The following is a 24,200-nucleotide window of genomic DNA, read 5'->3' as shown; positions in this document are numbered from 1 at the left end:
ACATTTGAATCATTTTAAATGTGAATTGTAAAGTTTAAATTACTTATTTTTTTAAATTTTCTGCAGATGTGCTTTTGTCTCACCATGTTATTGTTGCATGTCTGGTCTTCAGGTGATTTTCATTTGTGCTTTGTATGAAAATGAATCTTTAAAAGAAAAAAAAAAAAAAAAAGATCTCCACTGTGTGCTGCTGCCTGTAAAAAGATTTTTTTTTTTGGCACTGATTTTGATTTCCAGTAATGATGGAGAGATTTGCGTCAGAGCACAGTTAAAACTTCATACCGGGTGAAAGGAAAAGGATATGTGAGACGGATGGACCTGCATCACATGGATGTTCAGAGGTCTTTTCTAATGGAAATAACTGCCAGTAAACGCAGATAATGATCATAAAATCTGTGTGCTCAGTCAGGTGCTTTGTCTTTATCTGACGACTAACAACAGGTTATCAACAACACATGTGCATATTTTAATCCATAGGTCTCACATTAGAGGCACTGAACAGGTTTCATTTGATTACTTTATTGATCCGGTGAAGGAAACTTTGTTTTTATTATTAGTGGAGCGGCTCTATGGTTGTGTGTTGGTCCACTACTTTGTTCGAGACTGAAATGTCTCAACAACCATCGGACGGTTTGCCATGAACTTCTGTACAGACCTTCATGGTGGTCAAAGGATGAATCTGACCCGACTTTGGTGCACCCACTAACATTCACCCTAGCGCCCCCGTGAGGTTAACATTTGAAGTTTCCGTTAAATGTAATCAGCAAATACACTGCCTGGCCAAAAAAAAAGTGCCTACTGTACAAGCCTGTGGGGGCAGTGCTATGATCTGGGGTTGCTGCAGTTGGTCAGGTCTAGGTTCAGCAACAGTATGTGCTCAAAGAATGAGGTCAGCTGACTACCTGAATATACAGAATGACCAGGTTATTCCATCAATGGATTCTTTCTTCCCTGATGGCACGGGCATATTCCAAGATGACAATGCCAGGATTCATCGGGCTACAAATTGTGAAAGAGTGGTTCAGGGAGCATGAGACATCATGTTCACACATGGATTGGCCAACCACAGAGTCCAGACCTTCACCCCACTGAGAGTCTTTGGGATGTGCTGGAGAAGGCTTTGACTCTACCATCATCAATACAAGATCTTGGTGAGAAATTAATGCAACACTGGATGGAAAGAAATCTTGTGACATTGCAGAAGCTTATCGAAACAATGCCACAGCGAATGCGCGCCGTAATCAAAGCTAAAGGCGGTCCAACGAAATATTAGTGTGTGAACTTTTTTTTTTTTGGTGGCGACTTTTTTTTTGGCCAGGCAGTGTATTATTTGAGGTGGTTCGCCATGAAATTTGGGTGCAGACATTTTCCCTACAGATATCATTTTAATTACCGAGGATCCCCCGTCTTGACATTTTGTTTGTCCAATATTTCATGGTTTGGTTGGTGAATGACCAAATACAAGCCAAACATAATGGCCGCCGCCTCAGCCGTACTTTGTGTTTAGTGCCAATCAGCAAACGCTGCCAAACAAACACGGTTAAATCGGTGTCTCGGCACAGGTACTACTGAAATAACTCGTTTTTGGATGGACAGACGCTTAATGCTTTGCTTGTCAACACAATTAGCGGTGCAGGCCTTACCTGGTAACCAGGTTGGCACGACATTAAAAAAAAATGTCGGCAAAAGGAGAAGAAAAAAAAAAGAAACGCCACAAGACTTACTGCATATTCTGTTTATTTCTCAATATGCCTATTAAATTATCATCCGTTTTTATTCTTGGAATTTCCTTGACATCTTGAGGTTGTCTGAGCAAGGAATACTTCAAATATTTCAGTGCAAAACAGCTAAAGCCAAGTTAATTAAAATAAAACACCCCCCCCACCCCAAAATTAAAAAATAAGAAAATCATTCTTAAAAAGCCAGTAGTTAGCACATAAATACAACTGAATGGATTTTAGGAGAAGAAACCCGTTCTTTGTTTAGGTTCCCTTGTTTTGCAGCAAAACATCACCTTACAAATGTCCACCTCATATACATATATGAATATCAACATTGTGTATATGATCATATACTCCTGTTACAATCTACGCGAGGTCCATGTTAATCGAGTGTCAATAGTTACAGGAGGTGAATTTCTGCCCATTTGAAGTTGAGGAGTACTCCGGGTTTCTGCCTATTATCAAACAATCATTTGATGACGACACGTAGGTTTTATTAATCACTGTTCAGTCTCAGATACACCGTCATACACACCTCGCTGTCCACTATACGCGGGAGCCTCGAGCACCGTAGTGTCAGTCAAATGAGGGCTCTCTTCTCCACAGGTACTGAATACTGCGAGAGGATCAAAACACTGATTGAAAAAGGCATCGTCTTTACCCGGCATCGCCTCAAAACATGAACGCTAAAACACATCCACTCAAACAGATCATCTCATCATGTTCCCCATCCTCTGTTCAGTTTAGTCTACAGTGCATTAAGCTCCCTGTACTCTATTCTGTGTGAATTTTAAATAAATTAAATAAAACGTAACTCGCTGGTCCATATCTCTTTTCATCCGTGTCCACACACACACACACACACACACACACACACACACACACACACACACACACACACACACACACACACACACACTTTTATGTCCTTACTCTATTATTCCTTCAACATCTCCCAATTTGCATCGATCCTCGTTCTGCTCTGTTCGTTCCACATGAAGTCTACTTTGATGTCAACGCTAAACGTACAGAACTCTTTCTAACTACAGCTCTATTGTACGTGTAGCTTACTTTTCTGTTTCGGTGTTCTCGTGTTACTTCAACAAATCACAGCAAATAGTCATCCTAACGCACAGCAAAAATACACAAACTCATCTGAACAAGCGCACAGAAGAAATGAAAAATGGAGTGCAATGAAGACGTACCGACATTGGAGACGCACGTAAAGACTCGGAGACACAGACGGGGGGGGGGGGGCATTTAAAACTGAGAAACAAGGGAAACGGGATTGGATTGGAAGTTTTAAATGTCCCTGTTTTGTTGTGTCGGTTACTGTGCGAGTCCCTGGTTTTGGCAGGTTTGGGAGTTGGCAGGCAGGGATTCTGGTTATGGGATTTGGTGTGAAAGCGATAAAAGAGAAACCACCGGGTGGGGAAGACTGTTCTTTTTCCAAGGCCGTACATCTTCATTGTTGATGGCGGGGTCAGAACGTGAACAGACGAGGCCAGAGCGAAAGCAAGGAGGAAGCCGCTCGATGTAACGAAGGTTCAATAAGTTAGAGCGCGAGCGATTTCCTGCAGAAAATCTAAAGCGGTAATCTCAAGAGTTTCAGAAGTCGCAGGAGCTGAGCGCGGCGTCCAAGTCTCTAGCGTTGGGGGTTTAGGGACCCGTGATTTGTCCCTCGGTCTTGTTTTTCGACTCCCTCTAGTCCTCCGTGGCCCTCTGTCAGCAGTCAGACACTTCGGAGGTGTTGGAGTCACTGGCGAGTTTCCTGCGTTGTCTCACTGATTTCTCCTCATCCTGCAGAGAGAGGAGGGTTGTTTTTGACCTGGTCAGCGTGGCGGAAATCTGAAAGTTCCTCCTGTGTCGCCCTCTAGTGCCAAAAATGTCATCTCTGCACACAACATATTGAACGGATATAATTTATAGATAAAACCTTTTGATTATCGTGGCCGCTTTCCCTCTAGTACAACCATTGGGACCAGTTTTAGATGCTACTGGTCAAAACAACCTGCACATTTCTCTCCTTTTCGATTCCTCTTTTATTCTACATGGACATGATCATGTTTCGACAACAAATGAGGAGTCCATGTAGAATGAAAGAAGAATTGTGGAGGAGATACCAGTGTTGCATGAATTTTGGGAAAGTTGGGCTACACACCAATCGGACTTCTTATCTTCCAATTCTGATACTTCAACTCAGGATATATGCCAATACCAACGTCAGACAGACCCGATACCAGTGCTGCCAAAAATGACTGTGGCAATAATAACGATCGCTTAGCCAGCCGTGACTGAATGAATGGCCGACATTTGTCTTGGCAAATACAAAGCCATTCGCTAACGGCAGTTGCCGATATTCATCTATTGTGTCGCAAAACAGGCTAAATGTTGTGTCGGCCCTTTGAGGTCAGTAGCCGGCATTCCTAGCGGCCGATTCGGAGAAGAAGTCAAGGCGCCGGCATAAGACATAAGAGGGCGGTGGGTTCCGTGTTTTCAGCGAACGGGTTTGTTCAGCTTTGCGTCTCACATCTTGAATGAGAAGAAAAATAGGCTGCAACAAGGCAGAGATTCTTATCTCGTTGTGATTGAACTGCTAACCTTGTGATTAAAAAGGACAACTCTATCTCCTGAGCCACAGCCACCCGGGAATAAAAGTTACGTCAAAGGTTGTTTCATAAATTTGTATGATTGGATCTGCGTGCATTCTAAGTGTCACGAAATGCTGACAGTTCAGTTTCTCTTTTTTATAGTAAAGATATTTTTTTTCCTCTGGCACAAAAGGGGGATAACTAAATTTAAACAACAACAACAACAACAAAGAAACATGGGCATTAGCTATATTGGACAAATTCTTATTTTAAACATCTGTATCGGTGCATCCCTAAAATGTTACAATGGCATTGAAGAAGAAATTCGACTTAATATGGATCGGTCACGTCATGTTGTCGTGTGTGCTCACAGTCTGAAAGACTCCATTCTGGCCCCACTCTCCAGGCGAGTGGTCCTCAAGGTCCTCTTCCTCTTCTTCCTCCCCCTCCTCCTCTCTCACCGTGTCCATCCCGTCTTCCTCATACTCTGTCAGACAGTCCGACTCCTCCGCTGAACGGAAAGATTTAGAGGACATATTACGGAGAGAATTTATTGTGTGACTGAGCCACCTGGTTTAGATAGCACCCATAAAGTATCAGGGACATCTCCCACTGTATTTCATTAAAAACAGGAGCGGGTGAAAGCTATTATTTACTACACTCGTTAAATCAGACATGATCCCTGTGCATCTGTAGGAGGAGACTGATCTTACAAGGACTTTTAATATACTTCAGCCGCTATAAAAGGAATTATTTCTAGATGACAATAATGAAGTGACAAGTGATCGTTTACCTTCTGCAGCTCCGTAGCTTTGGACCGGCTCTATCCTGGATACAATCTCTGCAAGGTCAGTGAAGTCCGCTCCTGGACACGTGCAGGACTACGAGACCAGAAATCATTTTATTTATTTATTTATATATATATATATATATATATATATATATATATATATATATATATATATATATATATATATATATATATATATATATATATATATACACACACACACACACACACACACACACACACACACACATATACACACACACACACACACACATAAAATGTTGATGGTGAACATGAATTTAGTTATACATCAATCATATTACATATCGTGTGTGTTCTTACGTCAGTTCTCTTGCTGTCGTTGTAGTCGGCCGAGCGGTGGTCCTTCAGCATGTTCTCGATGATGTCGCCTCGGGCCCAGCCGGTAAACAGCAGCTTGCCGTGCTGGTAGCCCACGTCCTGAAGTAGTTTAAACCGAAACACAAGGTACTTTTAATAAAGCAGGGACACTTTGGGTTTTTTTTTCCAAGGAACTCTGAACAGATGAGGATTTATTTTGTTGATTTTGTTAAAATGTGCATCGCCTGGCATTTTAACATTTACAGTAGGAATCATCTCTACTTCAAGAGAACAGAGAGGGGGTGGAGGTGGAGGTGGAATGCATCTTCCCTGCTAGCGGCTCTTGCTGTTCTTTTTAACCAGGCATTCACACACTAGAACAGGGCCTCTTTGTTTCAGACACTGGTGAGACGATACTATAAGATCCAGGTTTCAGTGATCGGATCCATGAGTTTTGAAGGCTCATCAGACACCACAAAACTGAGCAGTTTGGTTATAATGATACACGAGGCAGGTTTGAACCACTCGGGGACATTTTACGACGGTTTTATCCATCATCATCTAATCATCCGTCTGTGATTGTGACGTTAACATTATCTGTCGGAACACGGCCGTAGTCTTCAAAACAAATGCACATGGATTTATACCAAAGTAGCAACATTCTCTTTGCGAAATGAAGCAATCAGGTTCACACTAATCACCATCAATGCAGCTGTGCCCTCATCTGTTTGCTGTGATTAAATCAGGGCATCACAATAAACATGTCATGTTTGCCAATGCAGGTTATCCCCAAATAAATACAAAATATGTATGAAGTATACTCACGTAGATCTCGTCAAACTTGCCGAAGTCCATGGTCTTGAAACGGTCGATGGGCGGTCTGATGTACTCGCAGTAGGCGCTCTTCTTCACCACCTCCAACTGCCGCACACAAGACACGTAGGCCAACCGGGACTGGATCTCTGCCATGTCCGGCACCTGTAGCAGAGGATATGGTGGAAGGACCAGAATTCACCACAAACACCAACAGAAACACTTATTAATCTGCAGACTCAGCGGCACCACACACACACACACACACACACACACACACACACACACACACACACACACACACACACACACACACACACACACACACACACACACACACACACACACACACACACACACACACACACACACACACACACACACACCCCCCTACGTATTGATTAAAAACTCAAACGTACTGCTTTGTATTTAAGCTGCTGAGTCAGCCACGGCCACCAGTACACACCCCCCCCCCCCCCCCCGTACTGTACCTTCACTTTCTCTGCCCAGGGATTGATCCGTTTCCACAGCAACCACCAGCCCGACAGGCTGTCGCCATAGTTACAGAGGTCGGTCTCGTCTTGGCTGCCCACGTCGATGGCGATGACCGTTCTGGCCCCCATGTTCCTCGCAATGTCCGCTGTTTGACGTGTAGCGCGCACGCACGCACGCCACCAATACACACACACACACACACACACACACACACACACACACACACACACACACACACACACACACACACACACACACACACACACACACACACACACACACACACACACACACACACACACACACAATCCAGCAGCAGAGATGGTGAGACAGTGGACTCTGTGTTATTAAGCTGCAGCTTTAAACCTTCATTTTTAGGAGCCACAATGTTCAAAACAGACTAACACCACAAAAATGACAGTTTCTTTTAAAGTTGTCAGACACACCGTTACAGGATTTATGGCCAATTAGTGACAGAAAAACTACTTTACTAAACTTTACTGACCAACGAGCACAGGGCCAGAACATATCTCATTGACCTGCTAGTGTCAAAAAAAAAAAAAAAAAAAAAGCATCAGGGCAGTGAGCATGTTTGTGGTGTTGAGCCTTTTTTTTTTCTTTTTTTTTTAAAAAGACAGAAAAGCAGAAAACGTCTCACAAGCCCAACACACTGATCCAGAGAGCCAAGAAAGAAGGCAGAGAAACAATCAGTGAGAAAAGAAGCTGGTTGATTTCACAAGGCACCCTTTAGTCGGATCAATCGTTGGGCCCCAGAAAGCACCATACATCACAAACCTCAAGATCGAGTATCGCTCGAGACATAATGAGACATTATTCTCATACCGAGTAGAGGAAATACAATGGCTCAGTCCGGAGCTTTGTGACGAATGGCTGTGTTTCGTGAGTACGGAGTACATTCTTTATCACGACCACACACAGACGGACTCGGGGGAGTTTTCATCTGCGCACCATATTGAAAAGCTACGAGCCTCACTTAAGTCTCACTTCTGTTAACATCACAGGAGAGTGTACACTTGGTCTGATGCATTGTTACAATGCCTTCACGTAATGAGGATGTATTTAATGATCCGCAGACAAAAAACAGCTGCGCCCCCCCCCCTTTTTTTTTCTAAACAGACTGCACTCATTTTTCCTCAGCAAATACTGAAAAATTCTAAAATTAAGCTTCAGTATAATTAATGTAGAGCTGGGCGAAATGTTGAAAATCATCATATTAAAAAAAAGGAATATTTTCCCATATCAATAATTTTACAATATGACAAATGTATGCATACATGTGACACAATATGTATCAAATGTATGTATATTCATTTAGAGAACAATCAAACTGAAGTTCAAAGCAGAACTGGTATGTTTACATGAGGCGTGTAAAACTAAAATTGTCTTTGTTTTAAACTACAATCTGATTGGAGTCATTATTTTGGACAACAGAATGATAAGATGATATCATCACATCACCACCGTATGATTCTGCTGAAAGTCAATAAACGATAATATTGAATTATTGCCCAGCTCTACAGAAAAGAGCTCATTTCGACATGAAGGGAACCAGACTTTCACCTCAAAGCAGACTGGTGTCTTGTGCCATAAAAAAATAGCAAAAATCACTTTATAGTTTTAATGTCCAAATTTGATACAAGCGGTAGTCCCGCTTCCCATTTTGAATCCCACAATTTTCTGACACCAGGCTGTTTGACAGACAAATACCACATTCCCCTTTTCAATGAGGTATTCATTTATCATTCAATACATTTGAATCATCTTTCAATATAACTCTAAATGTTTACGTTTTCCCCATCTAGTAATACTGATAATGCTCACTCAGTTTTTATTGTTATATTTAAAAAATGTGGTTGATTCTGATTGATTGATTGATTGATTGATTGATTTTTTTCTTAATTGATGGTTGGAACAGGCTCAATATTCAGACAGGGAAAACTCAGCACACTCCTAAAGTACCACTGGACTTCCCTCAATCAGCATCAGGACAAGCCCATGTCTATATATACTTACCCGGCCGATTAACAACTTGATTATAACCCCTCATAATAATCATCCCCGTCCCTCACTCCACCAAACCCTCCTCTGGGGGACAGGAGTTTGGTGGACCTTGAGGACTGTGTGTTGGGGTGGGGGGGGGGGGGGGGGTGGAGGATGGGGGTGGGGGTGGGGGGGGGGGGGGGTACCACCTCTACTTGCCTGGCAGGTTGTTGATGTAGCCACCGTCCATTAGCAAGTTTCCATCTTTGGGGTCGCAGAGAGGCGGCAGGTACCCAGAGAGGGTCATGCTCGCCCGTACATAGCGCCACAGAGAGCCTGACACACCAGGGAGGGAAGGAGGGAGGAGGAAGGGGGGGGGAGGGGGATAACATCTCAATAATGTTTGCTATACATTTCAGGTTAGTTCGGACACAGAACGCAATCCCAACATCAGAGGGAGGTCGGACAAAAAAGGTAGCCGATCCCTGCAAAGGCTAGGACTGTGGTTCTGCCCACCTTTAGAGTCTGCTGTACACCACTGCAAACCTCGTTACCTTGCACAGAGACCCTGTGTGACTTGTGCGTAAGGTAAAAAAGTAAATGGCAACCAATCACAGAGCACCAAGGCCGTTTGGATCTCCAAACAGTGTCACAGCAACAGCGTTTCTCAGTAACGGCTCATTTCCGAAGCAACAAATCCACTGATCCTGTATATTTTAAGTTGAAACCAATCCCGATAACCCGAGGAGAGTAGCGGCAGATGTTGTGACAGTGTTCGGAGATCCCTCACCGTGAACATGGCAGGGAAGCACCCAGCCTGCCCAGTCCTGCAGTCCAGCCCAGTGCCAGCAGGGGGCAGGAGCAGGACCGGGTGCTGCATGGGTTGGAAGGATAAGGAGCACCACAGAGAAAAGCGAGGGGGGAGGGGGGGGAGACAACATCTGTGCATGGAGAATGTGTGAATGCTGGGGAAAAATCATTTTTATTGAAATAGGAGTTTTGGGAACATATTATCACCTACAGCTTTTCATTTGTTTGCTCTAGATTTATTGTAAGTTGAGGCCTGTATTCCAGTCGTACAGGAGCTACGATGCGCAAAAGCAGGATCCAGAACACATATTCCCGTATCATAACAAAAATATAGAAGAACTAAAAAAGTAATACATGCCATAAATAAATATTATATATATATAATATATATATATATATATATATTCATGAGAAATATATTGATTGCCTTACAGTGTTTTGCACTGGCATGCACACAGAAGCAAGCAAAGCCAGGGCAGAGGACAGGTGTAGGAGAGACTGAACATGTTCCTGTAGGTAGAGGTGATTGAAATGAAACGGTAGCAATTTGACAAGGACCTCCTCATGGGGAGCAAGCTGAAGTCCAGTCCAGAAGGACAGACACGCGTAGGCCCACCGGAAACACACAATGATCCACAACCACAGACAGATGCGATGTTGATGTTGGTGCAGCCATTCACCGTCTCTCCAGTAAGTGTCAACTTAAACACGACGAGCTTTCCTTTCATCACAACAAGCACTACCGTATGCTCTCCGTACCCGATCCCACACCGAGAATCCAGCTGCATCCAAATCACTTACGTTTGATTTACATTGGCCAAGATGAGCTACCTGCAAGCTAGCAACTGTATTTTTTTGTAAAAAGAAGAAATACATCAAAATAAGCAAGTACAGTGGTTCTTACAAGCCACATCCAGAACTTTATAGTTCAAAAAAGAGAAGGTAAAAGTTTACCAAATAAAACATAGTGGACCAGAAGAAGCCAGTCTGTCATGCATCTCTCCATGACCCATAGATGTCAAGACATGCATGGAAAAAACCTCACATCTACTGAGAAAGTAAAAGTGAGCGGTTATATTCACAGGTGGCGCCAAGCTAACTTCAGAAAAGTCTGCTGTGTGTGAAAAAAAATCAAAAAGCCAATTTGAATTTATGATCTGTACCAGTGAAGGATGAGGCACTGGGCAGTAGTGGAAATAGTGGATTTAGTCTTTCCTTCCAAACCATGGGCTCCCAATGTCCACCTGGTCAGGGCGGGGTTAGTTACGAGAGAGAACTTGGGAGGGAGAGGACGAGAAAGAGGAGGAGGGTAGCCGAGTGGTTGATTGTCGACTCAGGGATGGAGGGGGGGGGGGGGGGGGGGGGGGTTTTGGTGAGCGGGTGTTTCAAATCTGACCTGGGACATTGTTAACATAGCAACCATCCACAAGCAAGTGGCCATCCTTGGGGTCGCACAGGGGAGGTAAATAGGGGGTGTAGGAGGCGCTGGCTCTAACATATCGCCAGACGCAACCTGTCGGGAAATGGAGATGGAGAAGGAGGAACACATCAAATATGGGCCGGACTCAACGTCACGGATGGAAAAAGAGAGCGAGGAAGACACAGAGTAGAGAGAGAGAGAGAAAGAGAGAGAGAGAGAGAGAGAGAGAGAGAGAGAGAGAGAGAGAGAGAGAGAGAGAGAGAGGAAGAAGGAGGGAGAGAGGAAGTAATGGAGAGAAAGAACTGCCCGCAACATAGAGGAGAGGAGTGCAAGAGGCTGCCAGGAGCAAGACAGAGAGGAAGGGGAATACAATGTCAACAAAATTATTCACTCATGCCTACGGTTTCTAACCGAATGCAGTAAATTGTAGCCAATTTAAAATAAAAGCATACTCCACGGCCAATTAAATAAAACTATTCAAAGGCTGATTAAGGAGGTACGATAGACTTTGCTCAGAATGACGACAAGATACCAAAATATCAACACAACATTTACTACAAACAGCACAATGTAGGCTAAGTATAATGAATCTGTGATGATAAATGACAACAAATATGTTGGATGAATGACACCAGATGAATGGAAATGAACTGAAAAAACGGTGATGCAAGGTTTGTTTGATGTGTTCATTAATCGTATTAAATATAGTAGTGTTAGCATTGTTAGATGACTGGTCGGACAAGCAAGGTGGGAGGAAGGCAGGCAGAGAGAGAGAGAGGGGGAGATAGAAAAAGACCACTAGAGAGGCAGACGGACGGAGAAGGAGAAAAACGGAGAGAGAGAGAGAGAGAGAGAGAGAGAGAGAGAGAGAGAGAGAGAGAGAGAGAGAGAGGGGGAGATAGAAAAAGACCACTAGAGAGGCAAACGGACGGAGAGAGAGAGAGAGAGAGAGAGAGAGAGAGAGAGAGAGAGAGAGAGAGAGAGAGAGAGAGAGAGAGAGAGAGAGAGAGAGAGAGAGAGAGAGAGAGTCCATTTCAAGAAGTGCTTTTTTGGCGTTTAACTAAATTCTCGTGAATGTAGGCTGAAGAGAAAGCTACAAGCGAAAGTGGACAATGTTTTAGAGGAAAGATCTCAGTTTTGCTGTTTTTTTTCTCATTGGATAAAACTAAAGGAAGTAACACAAACTCATGACACTGTGTTTCCTTACACCCATCAAAACGACTGGAGCCAACGCGGCGTATTTTGAATAGCACCACGCTAGCGTTGTTTGACGAAAGCACACCAGACAAACTACAGAAAGCACAGAATGGTGATGAGTGAGAGAAGCAACGTGGGAGATGTCATTAAAGGAGCAATGAGGGGAAAGCAGGGCGGAGTGTTCTGGATCCTACATGTTGACACGGACATGGGACGGGAAGTCAGCGGCTGCACAAGTTATTCTGTCTATGGCGTCTCTCTATGTGCAGAAAGACCTGACGGAGGTGGTGTACACACATGGGGCATAATCTGAGAGATTTAGACACAAATGTGACAAAAAAAAAAAAAAAAAAGTCTACAGCTTTATCAATTTAGTGTATGAAAAGGAAGACGTTAAGAAGGGACGTTTAATAGAAACAAAGGGATAAAATCAAGATATAAAAACTGTCAGAAAGATGGTAAAAGATTAGAAAAAAACGAAAGAAACTAAAAGGAAGGAAATAAAGAAATGAAAAGGGAAGAAACTAGAGCAGTAAAAGTGTAAGAGGCAGATGCCATTAACGATGAGACAGAGGGAGGAAAGAGGCTTTGCTCCAGCAGTTAATTCATACATATGCAAACCCCTCAAATCCAGTGATCAGCCTGAATCATAACAATTCAAAAACACTGCCTTCACAATGGAACTAGCGGCGGCTTTATTTGGTGCACAATGCTATGATTTTGTTTTTGCATTTGATTACGCTGCATGGCATTCAAAATGGCACACTGGATTTGCAGGGTTGGTCAGAATAGATCTACTTTAGTAGTGATGGTGCATTTCTTACGCAAGTCAAACAGAACACGTGCTTCATTATTTCAGTAAATACAGACACAAGCATAGAAACATCTACACAATGTCTTCTTATGGACATATCTAGTCAAATCCCTGTCCTTGGCCGTGGCATACTCCAAACCAGTTTGTAACTGGCATGTTTAAGGAGGCAAAATAGTGGATTTTCCACTAAAATGAAGCAATGCATTTGGCTTTGGTGGCTGCAATTTATGGAGGCTGGCCACTCGAAGTTATTTGGGTTATTTCACCAACCCCCAAACATACTCTTGGTTGCATTTCTTCCATAACATGATGTAAATGGCTGAAGGCATTTTCAAAAATGTTCTCAGAGTATTGTGTTTTAGGGATTAAAGTCATTACATTCTGTTGTTTTAACACGTTTTTGTCGTGAGGAACTTAAATCTGTCTACTTCCAGTGAGACCTTCGAGGTCCTCCAGCAGGTGTGGACACTATTACTCAAAACAGTAAGTAATAGTGTCATAGTAACTGGCTTTGCTGAAAGTTCCACATTCAACAGCAGAGAACACACCATCTTTAATTTAGTTTGGAGTATAGCCACCGTCAACCCTACATCTAAGAGCATGCGGGTCTGTCACTCTAGAGGTGATGCATAGGTCAGTTACATTGTGCATTTCCCTAAGTTGTGTCTACTAATACAATACTTATAGTTGTATAAAAGATTTTACAAAATGCTACAGAACCTAAAGTCACTTCCAATATATTCACTTAGGTAATAGATGTATTAACTGTGCCATTAATCCCTGTTGAAACATGAAATGATGACAATGCCAATTCCACACAGTTCTCAGAGTAGTAGTATTGATTCAGCTGTGTTAAATGTTGACTTAAGCATTTACGCATGCTCTTCATTCTATACGTCTTTTTTTTTTTTATCTGTGTTTGCATTTACGTGAGCTCGTCTAAAGCTAGTCCCGCCTGGAGCTTATCTAAAGCTTTCAAAAAAGCAAACAAACAAACACTGAGCCAATCACAGTAGTGATTTGATAAAGAGGGGTGGCGGCCCATGCAGTCGGCTCAGCTGCCACTTACCATCCTGGTGAACACGCATGGCTGAGGCCGTGATGTCAGTGGTGACGTTGAAGTACGGCAGCCACAGGTCCTGTTAGTATCATAGAGCATCATAAAGCGTATTACTACTCCCCCAGTGACTTCAAAAACAAGACCCTGTCATGTTCTGGCAGAGGTACAGGAATCCTCACCTCGGCTTGCTTGTCCTGGAACACTTTATAGATGCTGGTGTTGAAGGCAGAACCAGAGAACATGGAGGTGATGGGATACGTCAGGTCCAGGACTGTTTTGAACACAGAGTTCATTGCCTGTTCCACAACGAAATACAGAGAAATCAGACAAAAGTCTATTATTAATCACCTGCTCTTGTTTGAAACCAAAAGGTTTTCGCTTCTCGTCAGTTACTCCCCTTTAAAACGATGGAAAGACATTGAATTGAAGTGTAATTGAACTGCTTTGAAGAGATAAAATGTCAATAATGCATATAGATGTGTGCTGTACCTTGGACCACTCTCTGGCTCTCTGTTTGGTTCTGACGGCACTCCTCTCCTCAGCGTACAGCGCTCCAATGAATGAGCCGATTGAGGTCCCACCTACTATGTCAATAGGAATCCCTGCTTCCTCCATAGCTTTAATCACACCTACATGAGAGCAGCCTCTGCACGACAGAAAACAAAAGTCAGGTGCACTAAATGACTTCATATGATCTAAACTGCACATTGTACCAAGATGTCCCTTTGGTATAAAAGAGTACATTTTCACCATCTGAATTTAGTTTGATAAGACAATATTACATAATATTAATGTCAAGTGGGTAGAGAGCGTTGTTAAGACCAATACTTGTGAGACTCAAACTGCTCTCCACATGTCTGTACAGATAGCTGTGGCTCAGCCCTGCTCACCTGGCTCCTCCTCCTCCCAGCACCACGGCGATGCTGTTTCCCGTCAGGACTCGGGCCAGCCGAGAGAAATCACTGTGCCTGTCTGCCGTTTTCTCAAACACCTTCTCATATACGTCCCTCTGCACAAACAAAGACAATACGGATGAAAAGACGGCGCCATTCCTTCCAGATAGCGTAGCGTACCACTATCCGGAATATAAGTAGTACAATTTCATGAAAAACGGCTAGAAATCACAGTGAAGTATGCTTCGTACTAGTTTACTAGGGCTGCGTCTGGAGAAGACCCTGCGGGGACACTTGAGGTGCAGATGACCGGAGCACCAGCTACGCATGTTGAGCCACTCAACGGTCCTGGAGGGGCCCGGCCCGTCCTCTTTGTGCAGAAGGACCAGCTGCTTCAGCGCCCGAACTGCTGTGTTCTCCAGCATCTGCTCCACCTGGAGGAGAAGAGAAGAAGATGGTAGCAAGAGTTGGAAAAGAGACGGAGGGAATACGTGTACTTTGAAAAGTTTGTTTGGCACTTTCTTGGACACACGCATACCTCTCCCAGGGCCGGTTCCTGGTCGCCAAGGCCGACGATGAGGATGCAGTCAGCCTGGCGGATGCAGCGCTGAGTCCACGGGGTCATGCTGTTGTCAGTCTGGTACAGGACAATCCGATTGATGTCCTCCTGCTGGGCCAGCCAGCCGGAGAGACGGTACTCGTGGACACTGACGGATAACAGGAGAAACGCAGGGACGAGGTTATGGAACAGGGTTTTAATTCACCAAAAAAAAAAAAAAAAAAACGGATACCAACAGTGACTGAGAGGAACGGAACGCAAAAATATGTAGCAGAAAAGAGACTATGGAAGATATATTGAGTGGAAATTATAGCGATTAATACACAGAAACTTAAAATGGAGAAAAAAAAGAATGTGAGAAAGAATGAAGAACAGCTGGAAAGCTTTCGTGACAACGCCTAATGAGACTTAGAACTGAGTTCGACTTACTTGTCCAAAGCAGAGGCGCCCAGTCGCTCTCTGATGATTTCGCTGGTCAATAGCAGAGTGGGGCCTGCAAGTTACAGAGACAGGCAGACAACTGAGGCATCGCTGTATGACATGTATCATTCAAATGTATGAATGCATAAACCTGTGGAGAATGTAAAAACTTCCATGTGTATTCCAATCTGTACTAGTAAGCACTGTATGCTTCTAGTATCACAAGGAACTGAACAGAAATCTAGCAAAAAGAAAAAGGGCTGTTGTGGACAAACTCCGCGGGCCTACCAATGGCACTGAGGGCATGGCTGAGCTCCAGGTTGAATGCGTTGATCGGCACCTCATCGCACACAGGCAGGACCGCCACAGTGGAGAGGTTGCTGGCAGGGTTGGTGACATCAGCGCTGGTTGTCATACTGGGCAGACCCAGGGCTGAAGCTGGACGACAGGACCACAGTGTTTAAATGGTAGTGTACTGTACGTCGAATGGATCAGGTTGGACTCAAAAAAAAAGAGGGAGGGAGGGAGGGAGCGTGTCTTTGAGAAGATAAAATTCTCCTTATCGTCACCTTACCTGAGAAGGGCCCTCGACCCTGCTGCAGGTTCCCCAGAATCTTCTGGCCCAACAGGTGGATCAACCTCGTCACCACCTAAACAGACATCGAGCATCAGTACCGTTTCAGCCGCACGCACGCACACGCACGCACACGCACGCACACGCATACACACACGCACGCACGCACACGCACACACACACACACACACACACACACACACGACCGCAACCGGATCAAGAGGAAGACACCTGACCTGGGGATATCGTCTTTTGATGTTGTTGAGCGTTCCCTCGGGCAGTTTGACCAGCTCTGTGTCCCTCACAGCGTGGACGGTGGTGGCTCTTGGCTGTCTGGTCAAGGCCTCCACCTAAAGGACGAGGCAAGTCCACCATGACATGTAATTATAGTAAGTAGATAACATTTCTGATGCTGCTCTTTTTTTTTTCCCCACGTCTATTGTATTCTGTTTAAACCCAGTAGTAAAAAAGAATCAGGTTCACACTAATATTATTATTATTATAATACTATTTAAACAATTTCATAAAAAATATGACGATAGACATTCAGAGCTTCATTTGAAAACTTCAAAAGAAGCTTTTGGATGTAAAAAAATTAATAATAAATAACAACAATAAAGATAAATAATTGATCGACATTTCAAATAACATGATTGGGTTTGTCATTTCAGTCAAAATGGTGCGAAAATATTTGAAAGTATTAATTATACAGTACACGTCCGTCTCAAAGTAAATCTAGTATATATAATACATCTTATTAAAATTGTCCTGATGTGGTGAAATCTACTCATACTGCATTGCAAGCAATTCAAAATAAAAACACTGCACTACTCACAATAGCAGCTCATCAAGGCACCAAAATAATAGCCGTCGCTTGTTTTTGTTTTCAGCTTCATATTTCATTTTGACAGCTGAGGTTTCTTTTACATGCAGGCAGACAGAGGCCGAGGGGAAAAGACTTGTTCTCACCACTCCAATGAGGTCTCCTCTGCCGTATTCCCCAACCAGTTCTTTCTTTCCATTTGCCTTGCGGATGACTGAACGCAGACGTCCATTCAGAACGATGTATGTGCAGTCTGACTGGTCGTCCTGCCTGTGGATGGGACGATGAATCAACAGTACGTGAATACACTGAACAAATAAGCAAATATATGATGCTAAAACAATGAATTGACCAAGTGCAGTTTGCACAAGGGAGCTAAATATTTGTTTTACCTGTAGAGGGCTCTGCCAGCCTCCACGGCCATCCAGTCAATAGCGAAGTCCATCTGCCTGACGAAGGGGGACATGCGGATGGCCACCGTGTGAGCCGCACTCAGCACCACACTGGGCTGCTCCCTCATGATCCTGCAGGGGGCAGCATACAGCACAGGGATGAGCAAGTCTGTATATTGTTTGTAAGCAGATGATATATAGCAATTTTGGAAAATAATATTTTTTCATTCTCGTTCGTCCACATTCAAGGCGATGAACTCACTCGTAGAAATCAGACTTGGAGATCTTGAGGTAAGTACAGTCGCGGATGGCCTTGACGGTGAAGATGAGGGGCTCTCCGGTGAGCACAGCGAGCTGACCCACCATCTCCCCCGGGTGGGTCACAAACAAGCAGACAGCTTCCTGCTTGTCAATCATCCGCTGGTAGACATGCAGACAGCCAGACAGGACAAAGTGCAGACTCACGTCCTGAAAGAGTGAAACGAGAAAGAGGGAAAACAGAAAAGAGGGAAAACAGAAAGAGGGGAGGATGAAAACAACTCTGCTGTATTATCTGGCATCGATTTTTTTTGTTGCTACTATTAAATTTATATATTTTACTTAAAATACTTGCAACTACTACTATATTGCATTTCAAAAGACAAAGTGCAATTTAGGCAAAATTAAAGTAAGACTTGAAAATGACTTTTTGGACTCAAAAAAGTAATATATGTATATAAAGAAATGTATGCAAATAAAGAAATAAAATATGAACAGACAGGTATCAAACAGAGTAATACATTTAATGCAATATGAGCCATCAAGTGAAAATGATTAAATAAAAGTTTATTTTCTTAAACTGGCTGAAATGGAGAAGAGAGCTTAAAGATCACATTTAACTTTTGGATAATCCAAAAGGCAGAGTGCAGTTTTTTTTAGGTATTTTTTGGGGTATAACGCATGCTTTAGGTATTAAGCATGGCAATGATTTTTGGGGGGTAAAAATAATTTGACTTAAATTACCGTACAGCCTTTCTATCTGTTACACAGTTTCCAATCCGTCCTGGAAACTTTAAACTCCCTTTTACCCTCAACTTCACTGCTTTGGTAGTAGCTGCACTCTGCCTTTGTACGGCAGTGTGCAGCTAAGGGTTAACAGATCTTTTTTTTTTAAAAACGTTGTCCAGTATGTCTTGTGTTTTAAGTACCTGGTCTCCCTGTCTGGCTAAGACAGCTCCTGCTTTTGCGTGGTGCAGAGTCACTTTCCCATTTAACAAGGACGGGTCCTGGATTTAAGAAGAAAGACAAAAAAAAAAAAAAAATCCAGTCAGTAATGAAAGAGTGAGTCAAAGGTGGAGGAACGATGTGGATGAAATGTCTTCATTCTACTTTGTGGATGAAAATCAAGCCCCAGACGACTACGCAACATTCAGTTCAGTTACAATGCTTGATCTAGTTACACCAACATGACGTTTTGAAATATTAGGTGTAGCAATTTCAACTCAAGAGGCACACAGAGGGTTCACCACATATTACGCAAAACGTGCGTTTGCAACTCTTGCAGAAAACTGCATTAGAATACCGTCTGCATGGATGTAGCACAGAGAAGTTACAGTATCTAGTTCAGCTGAACTCTGGTTTGTCATCGTGTTATTTGTGTTTCTTTGGGGGGGGTTTTTTTAAGCGTATTTTGCGTGCAGATTTTTTTCTCATATACAACCAAACACTCATGTCTCCACACGGTGGCTCCACACTGCAGCCCGCCCTCCACTCACCCATAGACCAGGCCCAGTTCCACTCTAGACTGGGCCCGCTGACTGACCCTCTTTCCACTTCATAATCTGTCAGCAGATGCTCCTGGGTGATTTGAGACAATGTGCTCGCTCGTGCGGAAAAAAAATGAATAGCGTAATGAGCCTAGTGTTATTTCTTAATCCCTGAGAATGTGGTCCTACAGTCTACTGTATATGATGATTGTGAGAGCGCTGCACTAACTGCATGTTTAGATCCGCCTTTACTCGCAGTACTTTGACTGCTTCAGCTGAAAAATGCTCCAAACGCTAATGTGATGATGTGGAAACAAACCTCAATCTTCATGAGTTTAAGGATCTCTTTCTGCGCTTCCTCAAACAAAGCAGCATTGGATCGACTGGATACAGGTGTAAAAATATTGTCCACTCCCGGCTCTTCCTCTGGGTACAGATAGATCCCTGAGGGAACCTCATCTACGGTCACCTTCCTCTCCCGCTGGTCCTGGGACACAGACTGGAATCATACAAGTACAAGAACAGGTTTGATGAGTCTCAATCTGAACTGATCTATGAATTATCGTGAAGAAAGAAAACATTTTAGGAGCCTCAGAGAAACACTTTAAAAAAATTATACTGGACTACTTTGTTGTTATTCATGCTCTGTAGCGGACTTTTAGTCTTTGTTCTGAAAGACCACCGTAGCTTCTGGTGCGATTACCCAATGTTATGTCAGGAGATCAATTAAGTCAACCTTATCTCATTTGTGTCTCAGGAGTCTGCCGTGTACTGACCCGAGTAAACGTAGGAGGGGTGTTGCCATCCTCGGCAGAGACAGATATCCGCCCCCTTTCGTATGCCATGTCAAAGTCCGATCTCAGACTTTTCTGCATACCTGCACAGACAAAAGTAGATATGCAGACTTTTTTTTTTTTTTAAAAATCAGACGGTTTGAATACATTTTGGAAAGATTTTTGACAGGTTCAAAACAAATCAAATCTCTAGCAACATTAGCCCAGTTTAGCACGGTGGACCGTTCGACCTTTATTGTCATAAAGGCATTAGTGAGACAAAGTGGGCGATGAGATTGCAGTTTGCCCTCAGTGTGATTTATCTGCTGGCTCTCATGTTTCAACATCATGTCTTCATGCAATAAATGTCTCTGTGTTAACGAGCTCCTAGCTGCAGATGGTTAAGATAAACCTACTTATTCAGCCGGGCATTTTTTTGACTTTCTGTTTCATTTTAGTTTTTTTACACATTATTTTTTTCACTTATTTTATTATATTGATTTTGAAAATAATATTCTATTTTTTATTTATCACTTTTTTTTAAAAATTGTATTCAAGTTGTATAATTTAACTATATTTAATTCATCTAGTTAATATTTCACCCTGTTTTACTACTATTACTGTTACTATAGCTTTAAATGATCTTTTATTACATTTTTATAATTGTATTGTCTTTTCTGTTGTTTTAAAGGTCCAGACTTTTTTTGTCTTATTATTAGCCTGTCAGTCATCTACGAACACTAACCTGTATGAAAGATGCTATACAAATAAAGTTTGATTGAAGATAACTTTTTAACTGTGTTTCTGCTGTAGAACTGGTTCGAACATGTCCACAGACAAGGTAAACATAGCTTATTGTAGATAAGTATGACGTCAGAAGAGAGGGAGTGGGCTGATTTAAGGACACTTGTGCTGAATCCTTTCATGGCGTTGTGGTCGTCTTAATTCAACCAACCCTTATTCCACTTATGTTCCCTTTCCTCTGGCGTCTCTTCAACGTTTCGACAGAAGTACTCTCTCAAAATAGCACATGGTACAGTTAAAACACATCCTGTTCATTGGTTCAACTAAAGAACATTATGAAAACATCATCTCTCTGAACAGTCCCTCACCAGCAATGTCCACAGGCATTGAGATGGTCCTGCTAAGAGTTGGCACTGTTGCTCCATCCTTCCCTTGTTCCCCTCCTGTACATACAGGAAACCACAAAAGAAGCTTTTTGTAAGAAACCAAACACAGAAGTAACACCAGAGGAAAAAATCAAGAGTCAAGATATATTCATATAGTTGTTTTTTTTTCTCCACACCTGCAGCTTCACCCTTAATGGCAGCTTCCCGCTGCTCCTCGGTTACGGTCAGGCTGCCAAAGCGCTTACCATGCCGGATGGGACTGGTGCGAGTTGGGTGAGGAGACGGAGGTGGCAGACGCGAGGGCTGCATTTCCTATAGGACAAGTGTGAATAATATGATATGATGTGTGTGTGATGGGGGAGAATGGAAACGGAGACACAACATTAGCTCAATTAGACTCAATTCATAATGGAAACAGCATGTGTACCGAACTAATGATGCAGAATTCCTGATAAATGCCAAACCGCATCACCAACAGATGTTTGCATGGCTGTCTGGTGTACTGTGTGGCGTGTGTGTGTGTGTGTGTGTCAAACTCACATGGCTAAAGAGCTCATTGGTGAGCCCCAGATAGTTGTGCAGGGCTAGGACTGTTACTCTTTGGAGACGAACCATGATAATCTGGAACAGAGAAGACAGGAAGTGAGTCGTTTCCCACGCATTCAAACTGACCACCAAAACCGCTCCAGTTTTATGAGCGCATACATTTCTGACCAACAGTAGAGAGAAACGAAAGAGGAAGGAGGGAGGGAGAGAGAGAAACACGAGAGAGAATAAAGACAATTAGAAAACACAACTGACCTGTACTACCCGCACCAGGCTCTCAGGGTACTTCTCAAATATAGCGAGGAAGGCCTCTACAGGTAAACGGAGAACAGTGGAAACCTCTGCAGCCCGTGCCGACACAGTTCTGTAAGGCTTCTGGTGGCCCTGGACACAAATATCCCAAAGAACACTTCAGAAAAATGTTTTCACAGTCTAAGAAGCTCTGATGTGAGAGGTTGCTTCTTCTTGTCGGTTCTTGTAGTCATCATATTAACCCTTTATTTAAGATGGCCATTGATTCCATCCAATTGAATACAAGATTTTCACTCAATTACAACTACAGATCGATGCTTGAGTCACATGTGTGCCAGTGGAGAAGGTTGGGTGAGTCAGCTGGTGAACGTGAATGACGCGAGGAGGGAGGAAGTGGGCGGTGTCCGACACACTGATGGCCAGGACTGCAGGTCATTCGGGAATGTGTGAATAATGTGTGAATGATGTGTGAATAATGTGTACGCGTGTTGTGAAGAAGCCTGCGTGTGAACAGGCGGGACATACTGTGATGACATCCAGGATGCTGAGGAGGCTGTGGACACTGTCTCCGGGGTAAACCTCCTTCACCACACTTTCTTTGCCGTCCTGGAAGAACAGGAAGAAGACATACCAGGTTACTAAGAGAGCAAAGTTTGCTAACAGTCATAACCCCTTAGTTCCCTGATGAGATTATCCGAGTCAAATGTTGATAGATGCTAGTGCGCTGTTAAAGGTTAAGCCCCTTGATTTGCTTCCATGCGCATTAAGTTTTTGTACATCAGAAAAATTTAATCCCCCCACAAACACAGAAACTATGACACACACACACACACACACACACACACACACACACACACACACACACACACACACACACACACACACACACACACACACACACACACACACACACACACACACACACACACACACACACACACACACTTGCGTACCGCTCCAGTAAGGCACAATTCAAGTTTTCCATCCTGAACCACATAGATGCTGCTGTCAGGCTGGCCCGGCCTGAAGACGTACTCCCCTTGTTGGAACTGCACAAACACCATGTGTTTACACAGCTCCAGGAAGAGGGGCTTCTCAAAGTGACCCAGCACACTGCAGTGAAGGACAACACAGAGAGGTTAGGAGGTTTGTGCACACACAAACACAAACAGGTGTATACAGGTGTGAACACTAATCTGTAAAGTTTGTATATTTAAAATCCGTGTTAAGTTGCATGGAATGCTATTAACTGAGCGTTAGGAGCACAGTTTGCTCGGCAACCGCTGCACAACAGAGCCAAACAATGTCATCCGGCTCATGTCTCATCGGGAGTCGCTCATGCAAATCAACATTAGACGACTGCGTCACCCAATAACACGGGTGTGACAAAGAAGACAAACCTACCGGACATTTTTGAGCATGTAGAGCACCTCAGAGGGCAGGTGGGAGTTGGCCACATCAAACTCGGTGAGGTCAGCCTCCAGCACTGAGGGAGGGGGCTCCTTGGCCTGCAGGATGGGCACCTCCTTCTTAAAGCGCAGGATCCTTCACAGCAGAGAGGCGGTGGGAATAGACGGGTAAGTGCGTGTGAACAACAAGAGAACTGGCCATGACAAGTCGTAGAAGCTGTGTTGTTGGTGAGAGTGAGCTTTCTCATGTACTTTTTGGCAATGTTAAGCATCTTCTGCTTCTTCTTCAGGCGCTGCCGGGAGGAAGAGGACGTACCCACCAGGGAAGAGGTAGACTGCGAGACCTGTTGAAAAACATATGGGTTTAAAAAAAAAGGTGTTCCTGTGATAGCAGGAGACTAGAAAACAAGCTGGCCGTTGAAGCCAGTTATCACTTTCTGCCACAGACTCACTTTGCGCATGATCTTTCGCCCGTAGAACATGACTTTGTCCCTCTTGCGAAAGCGGTATTTGGGTGCCTCCTGAGCTTCTATGTCTAAAATATAAGAAATGACAAATTACCACTGAAATACATACAAGTTTGTATTTGTTGTCGCGTGCCCCGAGTGCAGGGGGGGCGAGATAACGGTTCTC

General features: G+C 43.5%; 1 protein-coding gene across 4 annotated transcripts in view; it reads right to left on the bottom strand.

Annotated features, from left to right (window-relative positions):
* Positions 1-1,720: 1,720 nt before the first annotated feature.
* Positions 1,721-24,200, bottom strand: part of pnpla6 (patatin-like phospholipase domain containing 6) — a 28,675-nt gene continuing 6,195 nt past the window's right edge. For 3 of the 4 annotated variants that reach the window (XM_068726576.1, XM_068726577.1, XM_068726578.1), the window contains exons 5-36: positions 24,020-24,102; positions 23,820-23,911; positions 23,563-23,703; positions 23,112-23,271; positions 22,684-22,764; positions 22,162-22,290; positions 21,901-21,981; positions 21,537-21,672; positions 21,343-21,417; positions 20,234-20,334; positions 19,777-19,956; positions 18,900-18,977; positions 17,975-18,180; positions 17,713-17,844; positions 17,467-17,590; positions 16,734-16,847; positions 16,498-16,573; positions 16,212-16,361; positions 15,933-15,996; positions 15,483-15,651; positions 15,196-15,378; positions 14,942-15,060; positions 14,541-14,697; positions 14,231-14,347; positions 14,061-14,130; positions 8,970-9,086; positions 6,746-6,894; positions 6,267-6,419; positions 5,445-5,561; positions 5,106-5,193; positions 4,684-4,823; positions 1,721-3,521 (exon numbers count right to left, since the gene is read on the bottom strand). In XM_068726576.1, coding sequence (XP_068582677.1) covers positions 3,447-3,521; positions 4,684-4,823; positions 5,106-5,193; positions 5,445-5,561; positions 6,267-6,419; positions 6,746-6,894; positions 8,970-9,086; positions 14,061-14,130; positions 14,231-14,347; positions 14,541-14,697; positions 14,942-15,060; positions 15,196-15,378; positions 15,483-15,651; positions 15,933-15,996; positions 16,212-16,361; positions 16,498-16,573; positions 16,734-16,847; positions 17,467-17,590; positions 17,713-17,844; positions 17,975-18,180; positions 18,900-18,977; positions 19,777-19,956; positions 20,234-20,334; positions 21,343-21,417; positions 21,537-21,672; positions 21,901-21,981; positions 22,162-22,290; positions 22,684-22,764; positions 23,112-23,271; positions 23,563-23,703; positions 23,820-23,911; positions 24,020-24,102 — 3,857 coding nt within the window. In that variant the 3' untranslated portion in view covers positions 1,721-3,446. Of the gene's footprint in view, positions 3,522-4,683; positions 4,824-5,105; positions 5,194-5,444; positions 5,562-6,266; positions 6,420-6,745; positions 6,895-8,969; positions 9,087-10,956; positions 11,074-14,060; positions 14,131-14,230; positions 14,348-14,540; positions 14,698-14,941; positions 15,061-15,195; positions 15,379-15,482; positions 15,652-15,932; positions 15,997-16,211; positions 16,362-16,497; positions 16,574-16,733; positions 16,848-17,466; positions 17,591-17,712; positions 17,845-17,974; positions 18,181-18,899; positions 18,978-19,776; positions 19,957-20,233; positions 20,335-21,342; positions 21,418-21,536; positions 21,673-21,900; positions 21,982-22,161; positions 22,291-22,683; positions 22,765-23,111; positions 23,272-23,562; positions 23,704-23,819; positions 23,912-24,019; positions 24,103-24,200 lie in introns of all 4 variants that reach the window. The other variant, XM_068726579.1, reaches the window with a different exon arrangement.

This window comes from Cebidichthys violaceus, unplaced genomic scaffold (assembly GCF_023349555.1).
Source record: "Cebidichthys violaceus isolate CVI_PGR_0920_01 unplaced genomic scaffold, fCebVio1.0.p SCAF_4, whole genome shotgun sequence".
In the NCBI taxonomy this organism is placed as follows: Eukaryota; Metazoa; Chordata; class Actinopteri; order Perciformes; family Stichaeidae; genus Cebidichthys; species Cebidichthys violaceus.
Note: the sequence above shows the minus strand (reverse complement) of the source record. Positions and strands in the feature narration are given on the sequence as shown.